The sequence below is a fragment of the Labrus bergylta genome, chromosome 10, assembly GCF_963930695.1.
Source record: "Labrus bergylta chromosome 10, fLabBer1.1, whole genome shotgun sequence".
Lineage (NCBI taxonomy): Eukaryota > Metazoa > Chordata > Actinopteri > Labriformes > Labridae > Labrus > Labrus bergylta.
The window spans coordinates 1,852,401-1,873,143 of NC_089204.1; the positions used below are offsets into that span (position 1 = coordinate 1,852,401).

Sequence of the window (20,743 nt, forward strand, 5' to 3'; positions counted from 1 at the left end):
TGGAGTTCCTCAGCGCTGATGGTGAATAGCCACTGTTGCGGTAACGGGCGGAGGAGAAGAAGCCGCAGAAGGAGTCAGCAGTGGCAGGGAGAGATAGTTCGGAGTCAGTCTTATAGATTTAGCAGTATTACGTGTATCGTCTGATCTTTAGAAACCTCAGAAGGGAAAGGAAGGGAGAAAATAAGGAAAGATGGCGGCCGCGGCCTCGCCGGCCTCCGGCTCGTCCACCTCCTCGGACTGGATTGTACTGAGAGACGGCTGCCTGCGCTGTGACGAGGAGGGCCTGCGAAGCCTTTCCTACCACCCGGCCCTCAACGCTATCCTGGCCGTTACCAGTCGCGGCAGTATCAAAGTAATTGACGGCACTTCGGGGGCTATTCTCCAGGCTTCAGCGTTGCACGGTAAACAAGCACTGACACCAAACCAGCCTCTGATTGTCAACAGACACAAACACGACACAGGATGAGATGTAACCTCAGCTCGCTAACGTTAGCATGTGGGCCTGCTTAAATCATTTGGCTACATGCTTCCTTTTACGTTTAAGTACACGGTCTTTGGAGCAGGATCTTTTATGGTGAAATGTTAACTTACATAAGTGCTTCTTGAACACAAATCTTTGCCACTGTTTCACACCATTTGCAACATGACATATCTACCATGCAAGCTAGTCGCTGGCTAGTCAACTTAGCACAAGGCTAGTTAGCGGGGCAGCCTTCCCTGTCAGTTTCTGTCACTCGAGTGGTCAGTCACGATGTGTCGTTAGATGGGTAGCTCATATTTGACAACATGGAGTAGCAAATCCATTTTGATCTAGGAACTTAAGGTAGTAACAGTGTCATTTTGAATTACTTACTTAATAGCATGTAAGCTAGCTTGCGGTTCTTTAGCTGCTTAACTTTACAGCCTATAGTGCGCACTGTCAGTTAGTGAGGGACATTGGTGTAATGCTGACAGTAAACTGAATTGATGCTGTTCAGTTGGTGGATTGGAAATATGGAAGGGGGGTTTGGGGTAATTTGGCTATTTCACTGTAGTAACAATTCTAAGTTACCACTTGTCTTGTTGGTGTTGCATTTCAGCACACAATGTCCTGTTACAATGTGCTGACAGGACATGCAAGTGTCCGCAATATTTACAAATGAGTTTGTCAGACTGTACTCCACAGTCACTTGGATACCACAACACTGAACATTGCTCTCTGCTGTGTTTACATCCGAAACTCATGGACACAGTTGATGTGATTGTACTCTGAAGAATGGTCTACACTACAGCTACCATTTGTTTACATCTTACATCATGCCAATCCACTGTAGGATGTTAATGTTTATGGAGGAGAAATATTGTAAAGAGAATAGTATCTCCAGAGCTGGCTCTATAGACATTTTTTGGGGGGCTTTTTTGCCCTTATTTACATAAGAAAGTGGATAGACTAGGGAATTGGGAGAGAAGAGAATTACACATGGAAAAGAAGCGACTGGTCAGACTTGAACCCAGGCTGCCCCTTTGGAGGACTATAGCCTCCTTACATGAGGTGTGACCTAACCGCTAGGTCATCTGCGCCCTAGTGATAGTCATAGTTTTTTAATGTTGAATGTACACAATAGTCTTACACAAGGGTAGCTCTTATAAACACTCAACTATTGAACTTTTGTTTGGACTGGTCAAAGTGTTTAAAAGTCTGCAGCTTATGAAGAACTGTTTTAGATTACTTTGTTTATGCTGCCAATTTTTGACTTTGAAAACAGAAAGCAACCATGGGAGGCATATGTTATCAAAGTGATTATTAAAGTGAAACTATACCATGTGTACTCAAAAGGGATATTCAGTCTCACCGAGCTGTTGGATCCTCAGTTTGCTTGCTTCATGTTTACTTTAAATTTCAGATATTTTTTAGTAGAGGCTTTTGTTTTCAAGTTATGGTTATGTCTATTAGGTTTGTTCGTCAGACAGATGTCAGTTGATAATAATGGATACATATATTTTTTGCAGCCTAGTCTTATATTCTTGACTTGGACGGGTATGTCATATCCAGATCTGTCCAGATCCAAAAGAGTGTGAAGTTTGGCACATTGCTGCCTATTACTGCCCACTGTGCTGGGCCTCTTAAAGAAAGACCGAACTAAAGAAAGAATGTAAAAGTCTGACATAATGTTAGGATGGTTAAAAGATTTGTATGGTAAAATATATTTTAGTATTTTGAAGACTTTTCCCTGTGAAAAAAAATAATATGTATTTTACTCCTCACTACACTTAACCTTGTTCCTGCTCCAAAATCAACTGACAGATGGAAAGCTTTCACAAGTCGAAAGTTTGACTCTTAAAGGGGGTAAAGGGAAACCAGTTTATCAGTTTTCCACTCAAACAACTATTAAATGCAGAGAAATTGTCAATCATTGTAATTTCAACATAAAGAACACATTGTTATTGTCTCACTAACAACAATTACATACATGTAATTTTAAGACCAATAAACTAAGTTTTGCATATTTAGTTGTTGGACTGTATGGCCTTGTGTAATTTGCCATGTGGATGAGGCACAGATGCTGACTTAATAAACACACATTGTAATTTAAAGGCAATCCTCTAGATGAAACATGTATCGTCAAATATACCTTTTTAAATCTGTATTGAACCAACATAGTGAATATAAAGACAGGTTACATAGATTTCCTCTAATAAGATCACTGTTTGCTGTAAAGTAAATCATAATAAGGGCAGTGTGACCATCCCCAAGCTTTTCAGGGACATTGCTACTACTACTAAGAAATCTGACGTCATATATGCAGAGTATCTTTTTTTTGGCTGACCATGTGAGGTTTTGAGAGCCATGAAGTGCAGTTTACATTCAATAACTGACTGTTGCATTTATATAGTGAATTTCCATTAAAATTGTTTGAATAGTGTTTTATGGGAACACCTTTTTAAAAAAAAAACAAACAAAAAAAAAAACAGTTTTCACACAACTCTCAAAGTTTAGCCTCATGCTATACAGTACAGACACATTATTGTATCGCTGTGTATTGAAAAGAAACTGGCCATAGTGTGCTTATCACAGTCCAGGGGTTACAAAATAATATATTATGTAGTGAGATACAGCAAGCAGTAATATAGTTTATTCCAATGTTTAAAAAAAATCCAGATATCTGACAACATCCCAGGATGAAGAACACTAACAAAGACTGACTTGCCAGGATCGACACACCCCTTGCTGCATCAGTGTACCATGAAAGGTTTAAAGGGTTCTCGAGTGAGAATGTCAGGAGATTGTTTTTGTGCTCAACTGGTAAAATAGATTCTTGGAAGATTTGTGTTGAGAACAGAATTATAGAAATTAATTATAGTGATTCTAACATGCATGATGTTTTCCCACACCACAATTAAATAAATTATTTGACTTTATACTTAATAAAATAGAAAAAGTAAGAATATAAAACTAAGTGAGTTTTGGCCAGAAAAATCAGGAAAACTTTATATAAAATATAGAATTTAAGACTTCTGTAAGGTTGTCACAATACCTGATATTTAAACTTCATTACATTTCTAGTAAAAATCAAGTGATAGTGGCAGCTTTTCTGACACCACGGCAACAGGAATACTAGTCCTATGCAGGCAGTATGTGATTATTTCTTGTTTTTAATTTGAATAAAATGCTTCTCATGAAAACTTATGCACTTTATATATATATTGAACAAATATTTTTCGAAGGTATTTCTGTGTTTGAGACAGTGCTCTGTTTCGCTTGCAGCAGCTTTTGGTTAAAAATATGACTACAGATCTTCACTTTTTTAAAGCTTTGGTACTTTTCCATACTATCACACTTTAGAATTAGAGTGATTGCATAGATTTAAAACAGGTGTCAGCGATTAATGATAAACACATATAGGTACATCTTTAAAAGAAAGACAAAAGAAGATCCTTCTCCTGCAATTCAAACAAGGAACCACAACTACACACGAAAAAAGTTTTTTTTGTTGAACTTAAGTATGGGGTTAAATTCAGCCTCACCTGTTGTGTGGGCTGAGGGACATGTGACCCATATAATGACTTTATCAAGCCCTGCTTAAAATAACTTAAGTGTGCACATACAACAAACAACCCAAAATATGCAAAAATTGGTTTGCATTATGTTGTCTGATCACCTGCAAGGTGTGACACACATTCCTTTGATTCAAACACTGCAGTTAAGAAGCATACAGCCAGTTTTAAATGGTTACAGTCTTTAATCAAGTAATTAAGAAGTGTTTAAAACACTGTTTCAGAACTTATCTACATCCTAACATGCCTGAAACACAGCAAAAGGAACATCTACTTCTGTTAAATATATCTGTTCTAGTTCTGCTTTAGAAAAAGAGCAGTATCTCTTGACTTTCTTTTCATCATGAAGTAATAAGTCTGACCAGCTTTCTAGTTTGAAGAGTAACTGATGTTTATCCACGTAAATGGTGGCAAGTCAGACTTATTTGAAGAAATGTTGGACTAAAAGAGGTTTTCCTTTGTTGTACTTACACTCTACCAGAGAAAATTCCAGGTATTACCTTTAAACATGGCTTCCAGCATTTCTCCTTCAAATTCCCCTGACCCTGTGTGCTGTCCTCTGTTTTTGTAACAGCCAAACCTGGAGGCCGTGTCAGGTGTCAGTACTTTCCCGCAGTGGACAAGGTGCTTTTTGTGGATGACTATGCAGTGGGATGCCGGAAGGACCTGAACGGCATCCTGCTCCTGGACACAGCCCTGCAGCCTCCAGTGGCCAAGCCTGAGGACATGGTTCAGCTGGAGCTGCCGGTCACAGAGGTAAGTCAGGCCTGCACATTTTCTTTACTATTCAGAGAGGAACCAGGAGGCATCTTTCAGAGATTGTTGCTGTCACCTGATATCTGATGCCAGTTGTTGTTTAGCCTTGATAGGTGTGTGTACACTGAGCCTTTTGTTCCACAGTCAGAATATTAACCCTTGGTCGGAATAACTAGCTCAGTCAGAGCATATGAAATCCTGGTTAAATCCTTCGACCATAGTCATTGAGCAGGTGTCAATCCTTTGTTTAACTTTTCCCTTGTAATTTAAGAATCACACTAGCTTTTTCTACTCTTTACAATTTCAAACTGATGACTAGAGGAGTAATATTAAGATTATGAAATGACAGTGCTCAGCAGAAGTTCCTTTTTAACAGAAAGAGACAATCAGATACACACAAATGCAGACATTCATAAAGAGAGATGTTCAAAAGTACAGAGGATAATCATCTATCATCATCATTACCATGTGACGAGTAAAGAACAGTCACAGCTCCATTGCTTTCTTGGTCAAATTTGAGTTTATTTAGTTTTAGTATTTTCACTGAAACTTACATTTGGTAGCACCTCCACATTACCTGAAAATTGGGAATTTGCAATTTTAAACATCCATCCATTCCAAAAGGAATGTGCTTAATTAGTGAACTCAATAATTGAATGTCATCACCCACGTTAGTCTGCACATGAATTACCGGTCGGTCAAACACATTTTGAGTTTTCTCTTGAGTGTTTTCTTACTTTTAGAAAAGTCATGTAGTCTGAATTTAAAATTCATTTTAATTCGACACTAACGCAGTGTTCTAGTACTTGAGTCCCAGACTTGCACTCTAGTCCTACTAGAGCCCGGATTTTTTAGAACTTGTTACTTGACTTGAAATGTGCACTGTTGACTGGGACTTGTAATATAGCATTTACTACATGTGGACTTGGAAGATGGAGAGGAGGACTCCAACTAATTCATAAATAAATAAATACTATTATTAGTTATTATTTTTATTTATGAAAGAAAATACGTAAAGGCTGTAACTTGCATTCACCTGCATACTTGTTCACCTGCCGCCTCGATGAGTTTGTGTGTCGTCATGAAGCACGGATTGCAGTCATATCACTGTGTAAAATTAAAAACTCTGATTAATAACAGGTGGGTTGCAGCAGGTATTTTGGAGTGTATTAGACACCTGCAGTGATCTAACCACAGTAGCAATCAGTGTGAGGTGCACATATAAGTGACACACAGTGCTGTAACTTGTTTAGCCAAACAGCATTCAATGCAAATTTGCAGAGATCAGCCGCCCTGAGAAAGAATCTCACAATCAGCTCTTGAATTTGGCTATAGTGGTAAGTAAGGATCGATCATATATTCATTCTATAAGTGCTTATCTTGTCTAAGTGAAGAAAGCTGCTGAGTCAGCCAGGGTCAGTGGGAGGAGACTTATTAATCATCCTGTCTGGGGTTAATTATTTAATTCAGTGGCTTTGTTTCTTTTGTTGCCATTAATCACTTTGCACAATTATGTTTTCCTTCCATTTGACCTGACTGTATTAAGCTGAGCGTCTTTTAGCACAGCAGATCAGTTGGAAGCATAATTTTCTTCCTTGCCCTTCATCATCACTGCTCTCTGTGACCTTGCTCCAGGATCTGTCCTCACATTATCACAGGCTTTTACTTTGGATAGAATACGTTTTTCAATTTGACTCTGTACAATTATATGGTTTTCCTTAGGGCAATATCCATAAAGCATAGTGTGTAGTAGTGACATGAAAGTCCCCACCTCCAGTATAATCATGTTTTTATTTCTTCAAATCATTTCCTGACAATGTTGATTAGCCACACAGTTTGCTTTTGCTTTTTAACTCCATGCACAGATCCCTAATCATATAGTATAGCAGGCAAGGTTGCCATGGTTACATGGAATTCAAATCGGGTTGCCTGAAATGTATATTTAATGATTAAGACAAATGATATTGTATATTGAAATATGTTAAACACAGACCAAAACAAGAAACTTGCAGAGTTTCTGTCGTTTGCCATCCATTGTGCAGAAATGTCATCCCACAATAATTTACACAATGTAGCCGAGATGTGCTACATTAAAAACCATTACATGATTTAAATCAAATACATTTGAGCTAGAAGCTGTATGTGTTTTGGATGCCTGGGGTCACCAGAGTTTTGTAAAGTCAAAGTGGGGTAACAAGCCAAAAAAGTTTGGGAACCACAATAAAGACTTTAGTATAAAGTAAGCAAAGAGGGACTGGCTCAGTTTGTTATGTGCTGGATTCAATGGCTAATAAAACAAACAACATTTACTTTGCATATTTTACAATTTCAATATTTATCTCAATTTCTGTTTTTATTGTGCCGCCAGTTTGAATAATATCCTGTTTGTTATGAAAGCATGGGGATGATAGCATATGTTTTTATAATTAATAATTGTAAAGTGTAACCCTAACCTTCACACTTTTGTTAGATATGAAACAAAGATTTTCAAAGCTTACTGTTGAAATCGTAAATATGAACGTACCTTCGTTTGTTAACAGAAAAGACAGGTTGCTGGGTGGGGCTGACCTTCTGGCATTTGCTGTCTTGATTTTGTGGTTACATGATCACATGCAGATACACTCTTTCAGTACTGCTTGTATGTTTCACAACAACAATCTTAATTAGATATTTACCTAATAGTGACTGGATTTTAAATTATATATACACTTTTCAAAACAAACCCAACTGAATGTAAAACCAAAATTCTTCCATTATTTCTTTATAAACCAAACAGAAATAAAAAGTGCAACTGACCCTAATGCTGTAATGAATAATGAAAATCTAATTCAAGTGTAGGAACAGCTAGCAGAACCTCCATGGCCAGACAACTTATTAAATCATGTAAAATATTTAAATTGAAAAAGCTGAACTTCAATTTGGGACAATAGTTGTTTAGGCTGGGACAATGAGGAAAAAGTGAATTTGGAGTTCTGGATCAAAGACTTATTCCTTGTGTCTCACATCCAAACACTACAGGTGAATTAATACAATAGATCATTTGGAGTAGGGGTAGACCAATTTTGTTTTTTCAGTGCTGAGACAGATACAGATTATGACTAGTTTGTGAGACAGATAATATGCATTTATAGTAAAATTGAAAATCTTTCTGTCAAAATGTAGAATTTGGAATTGTACAAATCCAACACAAGACTTAATTTAAATATTTAACCGGATACTCTCCTCCTACTCCAGGCTGCTCTCCTCTTAGTGCATGTCAGTGGCACCCAGGCTTCAGCGTTGTTTGGCTATTACTCATGTGACCTCTCATCAATCAGACTGTGTTGTGGGCGGGGCATTTGGTGAGACAAAGTGTGGAGTGAAAACAGACCCAGCAGCGGAGCCAAAGTAGAGCATTTTTTAATTCATTAATTTTATCAGTGATTGGTAAAATCCAACTCTGATGCAGATAATTGGCTAAATGCCAAATATCAGCCAGACTGATAATCAGTCGACCCTTAATTTGGAGTGAAGGGAGATGCCTCTTATGAAGTTAATGAGTGGCTGGACTCATAGTATTCTGCATCCACCTACTATTTTGAAACCATTTTGCATGAGCATCTTACCAACACCTGACTCTGGAAGTTATAAATATATCTAATATGTGTATGTGTTTGTTTCCAGGCCCAACAGATGTTGTCAGCCTGTCAGGAAAAGATCGATGTGTCCAACACAGAGGGCTATGAACTCTTCATCAACCAGCTCAAAGAAGGCCTGAAGAATACCTCACACGAGACGGCAGCCAATCACAAAGTGGCCAAGGTTAGTCTTACATCCTTGCTTAATAAAGGCCTGATCTTTGTGTTCAGACAGTGTGACAGTGGCATTAAAGGGTTTTTGGCCATTTGCTGAATAATAGTAATGACTTATGTTTCAGCACGTGGAATATCATGAGTGAGGATAACGTGAGAGAAGCCAGTCAAAAAAGAGAATGCGCCACGGCTCCAGGGCAATTCACAGAACGTCAGAGTAATTTGTAGTAATTAAGAGTCGCGTTTGTGTTCTCCTTCAGTTCTGCAGCTTTTCTCAAAGGAAAAGAAGAGCAGAATTCATTGTATGGTCTTTTGCTGAGGAGCTTTGTTAGACCTAAAGCTTCTTAGAGAAGCTAATAAGCCAATAAAATGAACACCTTCATAATCTGTTGCAATCCAGTGCACCAACCGCCAGAAATTAGATGTTTTGTAATGCTTATGTTTTAATTATTTTTGACTCTGAACTGCTGATTTAGCTTTATTGTAATTTCCAGGCTGTTTGACATGGTGTTTGTTCAGGTTCATGTTGGGGTCTGCTGTTTGACTAACCGGTGTTTTAACATAAAATATTTCTTAATCAGTTTTACCACTGTGTTTTAGAAGGCCTAATGCTACTCTACCTTTTTTTTGTTAAATTAAAAACATTTGTCAATTAAATAACAGGGAAACATATATATTCTCAAAACCTTTTACCATTAAATTGTAGCATTCCTAGGTCATAACTGACTTTTCTATACTCTTACAATCAGTCTGTATTTGGAAAATCATGCAACTCCGGATCAGCATCACATCCCATCAGCCTCTTATTACCTTTGCTAGTAACTATGGAAAGTTCATGTCAGGGAGTCTGGCGGTGGTTCCTTTTGAATTTAGCAGATAATCGTGCCAGTACAACCAAACTAGGTACTAGGGGAATCTGTTTTGTTGGAACATTAGTATGTAGTGAAGAGTACATTTAAATGGCAAAGTATCCAATGAAATAACACCACACAACTTCACAAAATGTATAAAAAGTAAGGCTGCCGGTTATCGGCCTGACTTAATGGTGAATGAACATACTCAGTTCTCATTATATATAGACTGTATATAACAAGGAAGGAGTGATGACAACCATTGATATTTTAATCCCAGTTTTGAATGGACTTCAAGGGCTTTTGCAACCACCCTTAAGTGTACACTTGTAGAAATACATTATGTTGCTGCTCCACATTGGCTCAATTTTTAAAGACCAGAGGTTGCCGCTTAGCAGTAGGCTAACTATGAGGCTTACTTAACTGAAACATTTACATGCAGACAGCACAAGTAGAACATAACTGTCTATAAACAGCCATCAATGGCTGGCGTTTACACCCAGTCTACATTCTGTGAGTCAGATACATTTTCATTAAATTTTTGTGTAGCCAAGTAACTGTCAAGCCTTGCTTAGAACAAACAATGGAAAAAAAGGGGGAAAATGTTCTATCTAAAGGAGTAGTTATCCCTTTGAGTGAGAGAGAGTGGGGAATGACATGCGGGTAAGGAGCCTCCATACATGGGGCACATGCCCTAACCACTGCGCCATCAGTGCCCCCCTTTGAGTGATTTCTTTACAATCAGAAGACGTATGTCTTCATTCTGTAAGGAGGGAGGAGTCCCTGTCTTCCCGCTGGCATTGCTATCTAGCACTGTTACCTCTGCAACAAAACTCCTTCAATACCACCTTGCCTCTTAGGGCGCGGTCACACTGGCCATCCGTACTGTGCCCAAGCACGCTGCAACCCTAAAGTCCAGTTCGTTTGGCCAGTGTGACCGCTCCGTGCCGTGCTCAGGAACGGTACATTTCCTTGGCTTGGTGTGCTTGCGTGGGACGAAACTCTGCTGTCCACGACACAGAGAGCAGAGGAGAATTGTAAACGCGCGACCATGTAGAGACAGAAATTACATGCCGTCGTGTAAATAACATGTATAACATAAGGCCATTTAGTTTGTTAAATGAAAGGACACGAGGTATAGACTTGTTCTATAGGAAAGGTATCCTTATGACTTCTGTTGTGATCTGGCTATATACAAAATAACATGAACTTGACCAGCAAGGGGGGTGGGGCTTGCCCCTAATATAATGGTAGGGGAATCACTGCCATTGCACCTTTTGTCTTTATGACAAAAAAAAAAAAAAACTTCAGTGATAGTGTCTGGCTTTGTCATTTTATCCACTAGCAACTCAGGAGGATTACAGGACCAGCCTATCTTCACATTTTTTTGTATTCTTTTCAGGAGTGCATGTTTGAAAATTGCTTAACCTGCTGCAGAAAGTAGACTGTTGAAATGTGGTACTCTCTCTTTCAAATCTACTTTTTTCTTTCTCTCTGTGACCCTTTACTTTTGCTTTCTTTTTTCAGTGGGCAACGGTAACCTTCCATCTTCCCCACCAAGTGCTGAAGCTGGTGGCCAGCGCCATTGTCAATGAGCTGAAGAAGATCAACCAGAACGTAGCTGCCTTGTCTGTGGCCTCATCCATCATGGACAGGCTCTCCTACCTCTTGTCAAGCGCACGGCCTGAGCTTGGGGTGGGACCTGGTCGCTCCGTAGATAGGTGAGCAAGAAGGGAAACAAATTCTACTGTATCCTAATCATACTTGGGAGGTTGTACATAGGTTACATGTTTACACGTGTGAATGCTATGTCATGTTGGGGGCAGATGTGGCCTGTGGGCCGCCAGTTGCTGATCTGCGATGTATTTCTTTACAGCTGTCGGTCCAGATAAAATATGTAAATCATTCAATCTTTATTAGTATAGTGCCAATTCATAACAAATGTCATATCAAGACCCTTTACAAAAGAGCAGGTAAAAGATTTTACTCTTTGTTATATTATTTACTCCCAACATGAAATACTGCAGATGCATTTAAATAACTTACCAGGATTATGGTTTTGGAAATATATTTAAAAATGTGATAAAAGTTTAATGCAAAAAAACACAGCTTACATGTTTCAGGCATGTTTCTAAATGTGGATTTCTCTGCAGGTCTTTAATGTACAGTGAGGCCAATAGGAGGGAGACATTCACATCGTGGCCACATGCTGGGTACAGGTGGGCTCAGCCTGATCCCATGGCTCAAGCAGGCTTTTACCATCAGGTAGGTTCTGCAAGGATAAACTGTTTACTATCTAAAACACTTTTTAATGTTTGCATGAGGTCAAAGATGTATTTGCCTGTGTGGTAGAGCAATCTGATTTGCTGTATTAGTGCAAGATTTTCATTTAAAAAATAACGTTAATAATGCAGCTTAAGGTGTAATATTGATGCTTTTATTTGTGGTATTTTTCAATTTGCTACTGAAACTCCAGGATTCTTTAGGTCAAAACTAGACTAGAGATCGAAGCTGTGTCAATGTTTGCCTTATAGATCATGTCTCTTTTTTCACAGCCCGCCTCCACAGGAGACGACAGAGCCATGTGTTTCACCTGCAGCGTGTGCCTGGTCTGTTGGGAACCTACAGATGAACCGTGGTGAGTTCAGATCATTTTCTATGTAAATGTTTTACAAGAATGTCATATCACTGATACCAAACCTTTCTCAATCACCTCCTCCAGGTCCGAACACGAGCGACATTCTCCCAACTGTCCATTCGTGAAGGGAGAGCACACACAGAATGTGCCCCTGTCAGTGACGCTGGCAACCAGTCCCGCCCAGTTTCCCAACAGCCCCGACAGTTCGGACAAGATTGCCTGCTATGGTTTCGGCAGTTGCCCGCAGTTCCTGGCTGCTGCCACAAAGAGGGGCAAGATCTGCATATGGGATGTCTCCAAAATGATGAAGGTCAAAGAATCAAAATCTGAATGCATGAGACACTATTTTGTCTTGTGTTTCAATCTAAAAGATGCAGTCAATTTTAGCATTGAACACATATTTAATAGTATGTCATTGTGTACCCAACAGGTGCATTTAAAGTTTGACATCAATCCGTACGACCCGGCCATCCTGAGGCAGCTGATCCTGTGCGGGGGTGTGCAGAGCCAGCAGGCGCTGACAGAATCTCGGAGACCAACTCTAGCTTGGCTTGAGGAGACATCCTCCTGCTCGGACCTGCCCAAGTTGGAGGGAGACAGGTGAAAACAAACACAGCTGAGCACACGCATGCATTTACATAGAGCATATACATGTAAAGGATAATGTACAGGGAACAGGTCATTGTGTCAGTGAGTAGGAGTGTAGGGGTTTTGTTGTTGCCATAAAAATATTGTTGTTGCTCACTGCATATTAGGCCAATTTCATGGCGTTTGCAGAATAAATGATCAATTTGACACATTCTGTTAATATGAAAATGATTCTTTTGTTTCATAATGATTGAATTGTTTCGCGTGTCAGCCTTAGAACAAAGGTTTGTTTGTTTGAGTTTTTCGCTTCCTCTACTCATACATACAGTAAATCATTAAATACTTGATGTTTTTTATGCAGTATCTTCATGCTGGGGTAACCTGAAGCTGTAACTGTAACACAGACTATTAGAGATGAACTCTCTTGCTCTTACTAACACTGTTCCCTTTTTTCTAGATCCTTGCTTGTGTTGTACTTACTCTCTGATGTATGTCGCTTTGGATAAAAGCGTCTGCTAAGTGAATTGTAGAACTCATAACCAAGTCATGTTTTGCTGTCATCGCTGCATGAAAATTTTAGACACGTTGCTTCTGTTGCACCTAATCACAGCCAACAGTGATGACATGATACCTGATAAATGCAGTGTGTATTTTACATACATATTAGGCCTGCATGCCATCAGAAAAATGTAGAATGTGTGAATCCTTTGTTCAATATTTGGATAACAAAATGAAGAAAAAAGACAGTTAATTACAAAATTGGTGCCAGTTAATCTAGTAGTTGATATTGCTGATAATAACAGCTGATAATCTGTACTGCTCCAAAACCTGCTTACAAAATATGTTCTTCTATCACATCATTATGACACGTGATGTTGACACAAGAAAAACAAAAACAGTCTGGATGAGTGGAAAGTGTGGGTGGTGGCATACTGTGACACTGACACTCAGTCCCTGTTACTCCTTAGGCCTCATGTGTGTTGTTGAGTGAGTGAGTCACAGCTCAATGTATGATTGTAGTCACAGTTTATAACCACTTCTTTTCTTCTAGTGATGACCAGTTGGAGGATTCCGACAGTGATGAGCATTCCCGATCAGAGTCAGTAACAGGTAGGACTACCATATTTCGGTCATGTTGACAATATCTTTTTCTCTCTATGTTGAGCTTCCAGGCTCATTGCATTATTCATCATTGGACAGGAAAAAAAACCTCAGACCTTTTCCTTTGCTTCTGTTCCAGGCCAGCAGTCCCAGTGGGAGAGCATGGATGTGAACCTCGGGGTGACGGCATTGAGTGTTCTTCAACAACCAGAGAAGCTCCAGTGGGAGGTGGTGGCCAGCGTGCTGGAGGACACAGTCAAGGACCTGGAGGAGCTGGGGGCTAACCCCCCAATGAACCAAGCAAAGTCTCACAGTCAAGCAAAAGCAAAGGACAAGGTCACTGACCACCACAACATTCCCTTCCCCTGCCTACTGGCTGGAGGCCTGCTTAGCTACCGCTCACCATCCAGCACCCCCATGGCTGGACCCCCACCCACAGCCCCTGCTACAGCACGCAGGACTGCAGATGGCCCCCTCAGAACTCATGGCCCTGAGCCCTTTCATCCTGGTCCTCTGCATGACCAAGGTCCCATGGAAATAGAATCCTGTAACCCCCAGACTGCAACCCAGGAGCAGGGCTTCTCTAACCTAACAGGTTCCCATCCTCCAAGCCCCTCCTCTCTGCCAGCGGTGCGCAGGACTATACCTGTCCTTCTGTTGTACAGTATAAGAGAGGTGGATGACAAGTCCTCTGGACAAGTGTTTGCTCAAATGAACAACCTCATGAGCAAGGGGCTCCATGAGGAGGGCTTTACTGTACCGCAGATTATAGAGATGGAGTTTGACACACATGAGCAGCTCCTTCTTCAGGATCCTCCAATCACTTATATTCAGCAGTTTGCTGATGCAGCAACTAATCTTGCAGGGTTAGATGGACACGTGGACAAATGGAGCACGCTGGCTGCTTCTACTGTCTCTTCCCCGCCCCGTCCTGGAGCGCTTGTGCAGTGCTTGAGGATGCCAAAACAGCTTGAAGAGGAGAATCTATATGTGGACTCCATCACACCCTGCTCGGATGGTGTGCACCTCCTTGTTGGCCTTCAGCCCTGTGGCGCTGAATCTCTCAGCGCTACAAACCAAGTGGAAGCTCTCAACAATCTCAACCGCCTGCACTCTGCCCTGTGTAGCCAGCGAAAAGGAGACCCCCTACATCCAGTGGCAAATGGGGTGGAAGGCCACCACCCAGGGGGGTCACCACCTCAGACGCCCCTCATTCTGCCCCCAGGAGACCAGCAGCAGCAGCAGCAGCAGCAGCAGCAGCAGCAGCAGAGGACCCCAAGTGGGGGGAGCGGAGGCTTTCTTGCCCTCTACAAGCTCAACTACTCCACCCGTATAGTCACCTTGGACGAAGAGCCAATCAAAGTGCTGCAGATCTGGGACCCCTCTGATGCAATTACTTCTCTTATTTTGCTTCCTCCAGATGTGCTTGATAGCAGGGAGGATGATGGCGAGGAGGCTTCTGAGGAGACTCTCCCCTCTGTGTCAAAGAACGGCTCCTCTGTGTTTGGAATACGTCCAGTAGGCTCTGTTGGAACTGAAATTGGGACTGCGTGTGGTGCAGCCACAACCAGCAGTAGTGCTAACGCCACCAGTCCCTCCACCTCTGCCTCAGGCCACAAAGAGAGCAAACGGGTAGAGGTAACTGGTCTGGGACACCTGGTGGTGACCACAAGGGCAGGGTTTATTATGATACTGGACCTGTCCACGTTGGAGGTCATGGCTAAAGTGGAGCCACCTAAAAAGGAGGGTTCCGATGAGATGGACCCCTTTGTCTCAGTAACTTATTGCTCTGGGACTGACCGCCTTTGTGCCTGTACCAAAGGTGAGTGCATCCTTGACAAAACCAGTATTGTAGGACTGTAACATAGGTTTTCAGTTATTGTTAATGCTCCGAACTCATGTTTAGCTGGGCCCACTCACCTCCGTTCAAAATATGTGGCAAGTCTTATTTTATGTTGCATCTGTAAAGCTGTGCCCAGCTATGCTGAGTAGATGAGCAGAAGACAGGCTAAAATAAACACATGATATTTTCTTAGTATCAACTCTTCAAAGATTTGTTGACAATAAGAAATTCAAAGAATATATCTCCAGTGTTTCTATTCAAACATATTAAGAAATTTGCTAAAGAAATGCTAAAGATGTTTACTGTGTAGATATGTATAGCTAGTCCACCAATAGAGGATACTAAATGTATATTTATTATAAGACTGTGTAAGTGTAAAGTCCAATGTGTCATCACTGGATTCTTAAAACTCTAAAACAATAATTATCAAAAGAAATCTCTGTCTTCTAAGAGGTAGTTTCAGGCCTGCTGTGAAACACATGCTTTCTTAATGTTGCATATTACATCCATAATTTGCATTAGTTCAGCAGTAGCAGGTGCTTGAAATATATCTACATATAAATGAACTTAGGTCAGTTAAAGTAATAGGATGATCTGTAGGTTTTGACTATGTTTCTCCTCTCCCCCAAAGGTGGAGAACTTCATTTCCTTCAAATTGGAGGTGTTTGTGATGATATAGATGATGGAGACATGTTTATTGATGGCCCCCTTTCTAAAGGGGCTGAACTGCTGCTTGAGGGGGCCAAGCCCTCCTCCAACCCATCTAGTCCTGGGATCACAGGTAGAGCTGACATAAGAAACCCTTGGTCATTTAACCTCAGACCAAATGAGGACATTTTATTCCAGTGTTCTGTTTACTGGCCTCTCTGTGAGGCTGGTCATCTGATGGCCTCGACATTGTCCTGCTTTGTATAGGAGTGGACCTCCTGGTCGATCAACCGCTGACCACAGAGAGCTTGATGTCGCTGGTGGAGCTGACGCGCTTCGAGACACTGACCCCCCGCTTCTCAGCCACAGTGCCCCCATGCTGGGTGGAGGTACAGCAGGAGCAGCAGCAGCGACGGCACCCACAGCACCTTCACCAGCAGCACCACGGAGATGCAGCCCAGCACACCCGCACGTGGAAGCTTCAGAGTGATAGGTAGCTTTCTTTCTTTGTAACTGTCTTGGTATTTTCAGGCAAAAAATAGCAGGTAGTACTTGCACAGGAACAGGGTCTTTTAATGTCAGATTTTACAGGTAACACCCTCTAGGCATGCATATGTATTTAATTTTTTCTCACGTATTGATGTTTTTATAGACCTCAGGGAAGTACTTCTCCATATAATTGTGGCTAAGTGGCTCAACAATAGGACAGTAGTTACTAATGGTGCAACAGATCGGAGTCAATCCGATCACCACATGTGATTATGAAAAAAGAGCCATGGAGATCCACTGTAGAAATAGGATGACAGTTCAGTCCATCAAACATATATCAGTGCAAGGTTTTTGTGGACTTTCTTACAGAAAACAGGGTCATAAAGGGTTGATATTTCATATGGTTACTTTGTGTCAAATAGCGCTTCAGCTTTTCTCTGTTCTCTCTCACCATATCCACATTTAGTATACAAGTATCAGCTGGTGGTAGCTCGTGAAAACAGTCAGTAAAGTTATCCTGCAGCCTGCTGTAGTCTGGATCTGTTAACTCAGCCAAACAAACTCCATTACAATGTGTGTGCAGAGTGCTATGTTTGGCCAAAAATGTAACCTTAAGTCCTGAAACGCTTGCACCCTGTCTGTTTTCTCTCTCTCACACAACACACACTGCAGGTGCAGCCTTAATGATCGTTGTGTGTATGTAACATGTTCAACATTGTCAAAGCTCATACAAAATTGTTGTGTTTGTAATCTTGATGTGGTTAGTTGGGTGGTAACAAATACTGCTATTTAAATTACGCCTGTTGTCCTCAAATTTTTAAGGAATTTATTAGAAATATGTTTGGGTCGGTCCCTATAAACAATATACTCAAGGATGAAAGTCTGTGATCCAAACAAACAGGGAGATTTTTGATCTTTTGCACCACATGTAGTTACACGAATTATGGAAACATTTTTGGAAACCATACTCTTGAGATGTTTACCAGAGAAGTAGTTCCATGTCAAGGCTCCTTCTATAATCACTCATGTACAGTACAGTGCTGTAGTTAAACGTCTAAGCTGTTGGTGACTTGTGATCCATCTGTAGCTCCAGCTGGGATGAGCATGTGTTTGAGCTGGTGCTGCCCAAGTCCTGCATGGTGGGCCACGCAGACTTCAAATTTGTCCTGAATGCCAACATCGTCAACATTCCTCAGATCCAGGTCACTCTACTGAAGAACAAAGCCCCCGGGCTGGGCAAAGTCAGCGGTGAGGATCCTCCTTTAAGATAGATTTTTCATGAAAGCTTCTCATTTCTGTACCTTGTATATTTGTATACGGGACATCATATTTGTTGGGGTTTCAAGATGTAAATTGTATGTAATTTCTAAATATGAAGCTTTTATCTGTCTGAATATTTGCTTGTTATGTCTTTAACAGAGACTGCAGTGGACAGACAGATCTCATTCCCCCTCTCCAGCGTTCTCCATGCCAATGGAGAGAGGAACGGCCAGCCTCTGCTGCATGACTTCTCGGAGGACATCCAGTTTATGGACATAGAGGACACATCAGGTAAAGAATGCTCTGTGTTGCTAACATTTCATTTGTCTTCCAAACAGCTGCTGTTCACTTAGAGCATTTAATTAATTAAATGTAAATATATTCATTTAGTGGCTTTACCCTTGTGTAAAAAACAAAAAGCCAATAAACTGACCTAATATTTCTTTATTTGTGAACTGTGTTTGCATCTGTAAACATTTCATTTAAAAGGTTAGTTTGTGTAGGTTAATTGCTGGAATTCATGCCATGCAGACAATTTTACCTATTTTCTTTACAACAATAAGGAAGTAAATTGTTGAAACTCACTGTTGAGTTCTTAATCTACCAAACCTTTATAAATAAAATTGATGTGTTAATATTCCTACTCTAAGCAAAGCTTTAGAGAGGGAAGTTATTTTGAAACATTCTGACAATGTAAAATATGTCTGATCTCTACCCTGGGTAAAATATTTTGTCGTTTGTTTGCTGTAGGCTCCATGCTGTGTCCATTTCTAGAGGACCACAAGGAAGACATCCTGTGTGGTCCAGTGTGGCTGGCCAGTGGGCTGGACCTCTCTGGTCATGCAGGCATGCTTAGCCTCACCAGCCCCAAGCTGGTCAAAGGTAACAGGCACATTGACCAGTTTTCTGCTAAATCACTCACTGATTCCTGATAATGAAGAGTTTATGCGGTTGTAAGTGTGTTTCTCACCTGACCGGTTCTTTCTCTGGTGCAGGCATGGCAGGAGGGAAGTACCGCTCCTTCCTGGTTCACATCAAAGCAGTGAGTGACAGGGGCATGGAGGAGAGTCCTCGGCCGGTGTTAAGAATGCCCAGTGCCAAACCTCAGGGCACCAAAGCCCACTCGCTGTCTACACTGCTGCAACGGGCCCAGGCCTCCAAGGTGCAAAGTCACACTACTTTTTAATTTTTTTTTAATTTAAACATCAACAGGTCTTTCTTTTTGGAGGTCTGCCTGAAAGCATTTACCACATAGATGTTATTTCTTATTTTTGAAGAGGGACAGTGTATAAGAACATTTCACAGAAATAAATGAAATGGGCGTGCCGGACAGCCTATCTGTTATGTCACGACCTCGACCCTTAGCTGCATGTCATCCGCCCACTCTCTCACATTTCCTGTCTCCTCGGCTGTCCTATCTAATGAAGGAAAAAGGCTGAAATAAGAATAACACGAAAAAAATGAAATAAATGAAAGGAGGTCATGGAAAAAGAGATGTCATGATAATTTGCCCAAAAGACATGAAAACGTCATGGAAAAGTCGTGGAGATGTATTGGAAGAAATGTGTCTGAACCCTCTACAGTGAATGCACAACAAATGAAAGCACAGAAAGGCAAAGGACGTGTTATTATTAATTATGTAGACATGTGTAGCGTGTCCAGTGAAAGTTTCCCCTTGAGTCATAGTTACAGTCTTTTTAGTGTTATAATTTCCTCTTTGTATTTCACCAGTCAGTGTGTCATTACTGCAGTGAAGGTTTTTTTTTTACTGTCGTACACAAGGGTCTTTATGTCCTAAACACAAAGTAAACTATTGAAGATATTTGCTTTATTTGACTAAATCCTGGTTGAGAAAACCTCATGGTAATGTTGAAACCAACTTAAGAAAAGACAAGTCATTAAAACATTTTTTTTGCACTAATCACTCACGTCAGAATAATTTAAAAAATAAAGCCATCTTCATCATGAGAAATACTTGATGATCTCTGTCCTGAACACACATACCATCTTTCTTGATTATAAACAGAAGGAAATTTTTTGGGATCAGGAATGTAATGTACAACCCAATTACACAGTCACATTTATTTGTGTTTTGTATGTAGTCTGCATGAGTTGATCTGAATGTGTTTTGATGTAGGACAAGGTCTCTTCAGTGAAAACGGAGAGCTCAGCGCCCTCGAAGAAAGTCGAGAACTTGCGAGGATGCGACCTGCTGCAGGAAGTTTCTGTCACAATCAGAAGGTTCAAGAAGACATCAATACCCAAAGAACGGTCAGATTCCTTTTACCCCGTTATCAAACCTGTCATCATGAACACTAAACAGTCAGAGTACACAGGCTGTGGTAAAACAAACAGAAACAGAACATTTGGTTGGTTTAGCGTTTTTTAGGGACACACATTCATCAGAAAACAGTCTTTCCTTGGTTTTTCTGTCATGCTGATTGCCAAAGTTAGATAACAACCTGATTGTCTTTAACATTTTTCATGATGCCTTTCAGGGTCCAACGCTGTGCTATGCTGCAGTTTATGGACTTCCACGAGAAGCTGCTGGACGCGCTGTGTCGAAGGACAGAGGGCAGCGCAGCCACTGAGCATGCACAAAGCCTCATCCTAGACATCTTGTGCTGGCTGGCTGGGGTTTTCTCCAACGGTCCCTGCGGGTATGACCCAAGCATCAGCACAGTTCATACATCATCATTGATCAATCAAGGTGGAACAATGGTCACTTAGACAGTTTACAAAG

At 40.9% G+C, this 20,743-nt stretch overlaps 1 protein-coding gene across 6 annotated transcripts in view; it reads left to right on the forward strand.

Moving 5' to 3' along the window:
* Nucleotides 1-21: 21 nt before the first annotated feature.
* birc6 (baculoviral IAP repeat containing 6) overlaps nucleotides 22-20,743 on the forward strand; it is a 116,927-nt gene continuing 96,205 nt past the window's right edge. For 4 of the 6 annotated variants that reach the window (XM_065959846.1, XM_065959850.1, XM_065959848.1 and 1 more), the window contains exons 1-18: nucleotides 22-401; nucleotides 4,610-4,791; nucleotides 8,455-8,592; nucleotides 10,961-11,154; nucleotides 11,587-11,698; nucleotides 11,989-12,071; nucleotides 12,156-12,381; nucleotides 12,502-12,671; nucleotides 13,711-13,769; nucleotides 13,900-15,582; nucleotides 16,235-16,384; nucleotides 16,519-16,744; nucleotides 17,828-17,988; nucleotides 18,160-18,291; nucleotides 18,751-18,882; nucleotides 18,996-19,162; nucleotides 20,138-20,271; nucleotides 20,499-20,660. In XM_065959846.1, coding sequence (XP_065815918.1) covers nucleotides 191-401; nucleotides 4,610-4,791; nucleotides 8,455-8,592; nucleotides 10,961-11,154; nucleotides 11,587-11,698; nucleotides 11,989-12,071; nucleotides 12,156-12,381; nucleotides 12,502-12,671; nucleotides 13,711-13,769; nucleotides 13,900-15,582; nucleotides 16,235-16,384; nucleotides 16,519-16,744; nucleotides 17,828-17,988; nucleotides 18,160-18,291; nucleotides 18,751-18,882; nucleotides 18,996-19,162; nucleotides 20,138-20,271; nucleotides 20,499-20,660 — 4,322 coding nt within the window. In that variant the 5' untranslated portion in view covers nucleotides 22-190. The remainder of the gene's footprint in view (nucleotides 402-4,609; nucleotides 4,792-8,454; nucleotides 8,593-10,960; nucleotides 11,155-11,586; nucleotides 11,699-11,988; nucleotides 12,072-12,155; nucleotides 12,382-12,501; nucleotides 12,672-13,710; nucleotides 13,770-13,899; nucleotides 15,583-16,234; nucleotides 16,385-16,518; nucleotides 16,745-17,827; nucleotides 17,989-18,159; nucleotides 18,292-18,750; nucleotides 18,883-18,995; nucleotides 19,163-20,137; nucleotides 20,272-20,498; nucleotides 20,661-20,743) is intronic. The other 2 variants (XM_065959849.1, XM_020647827.3) reach the window with 1 other exon arrangement.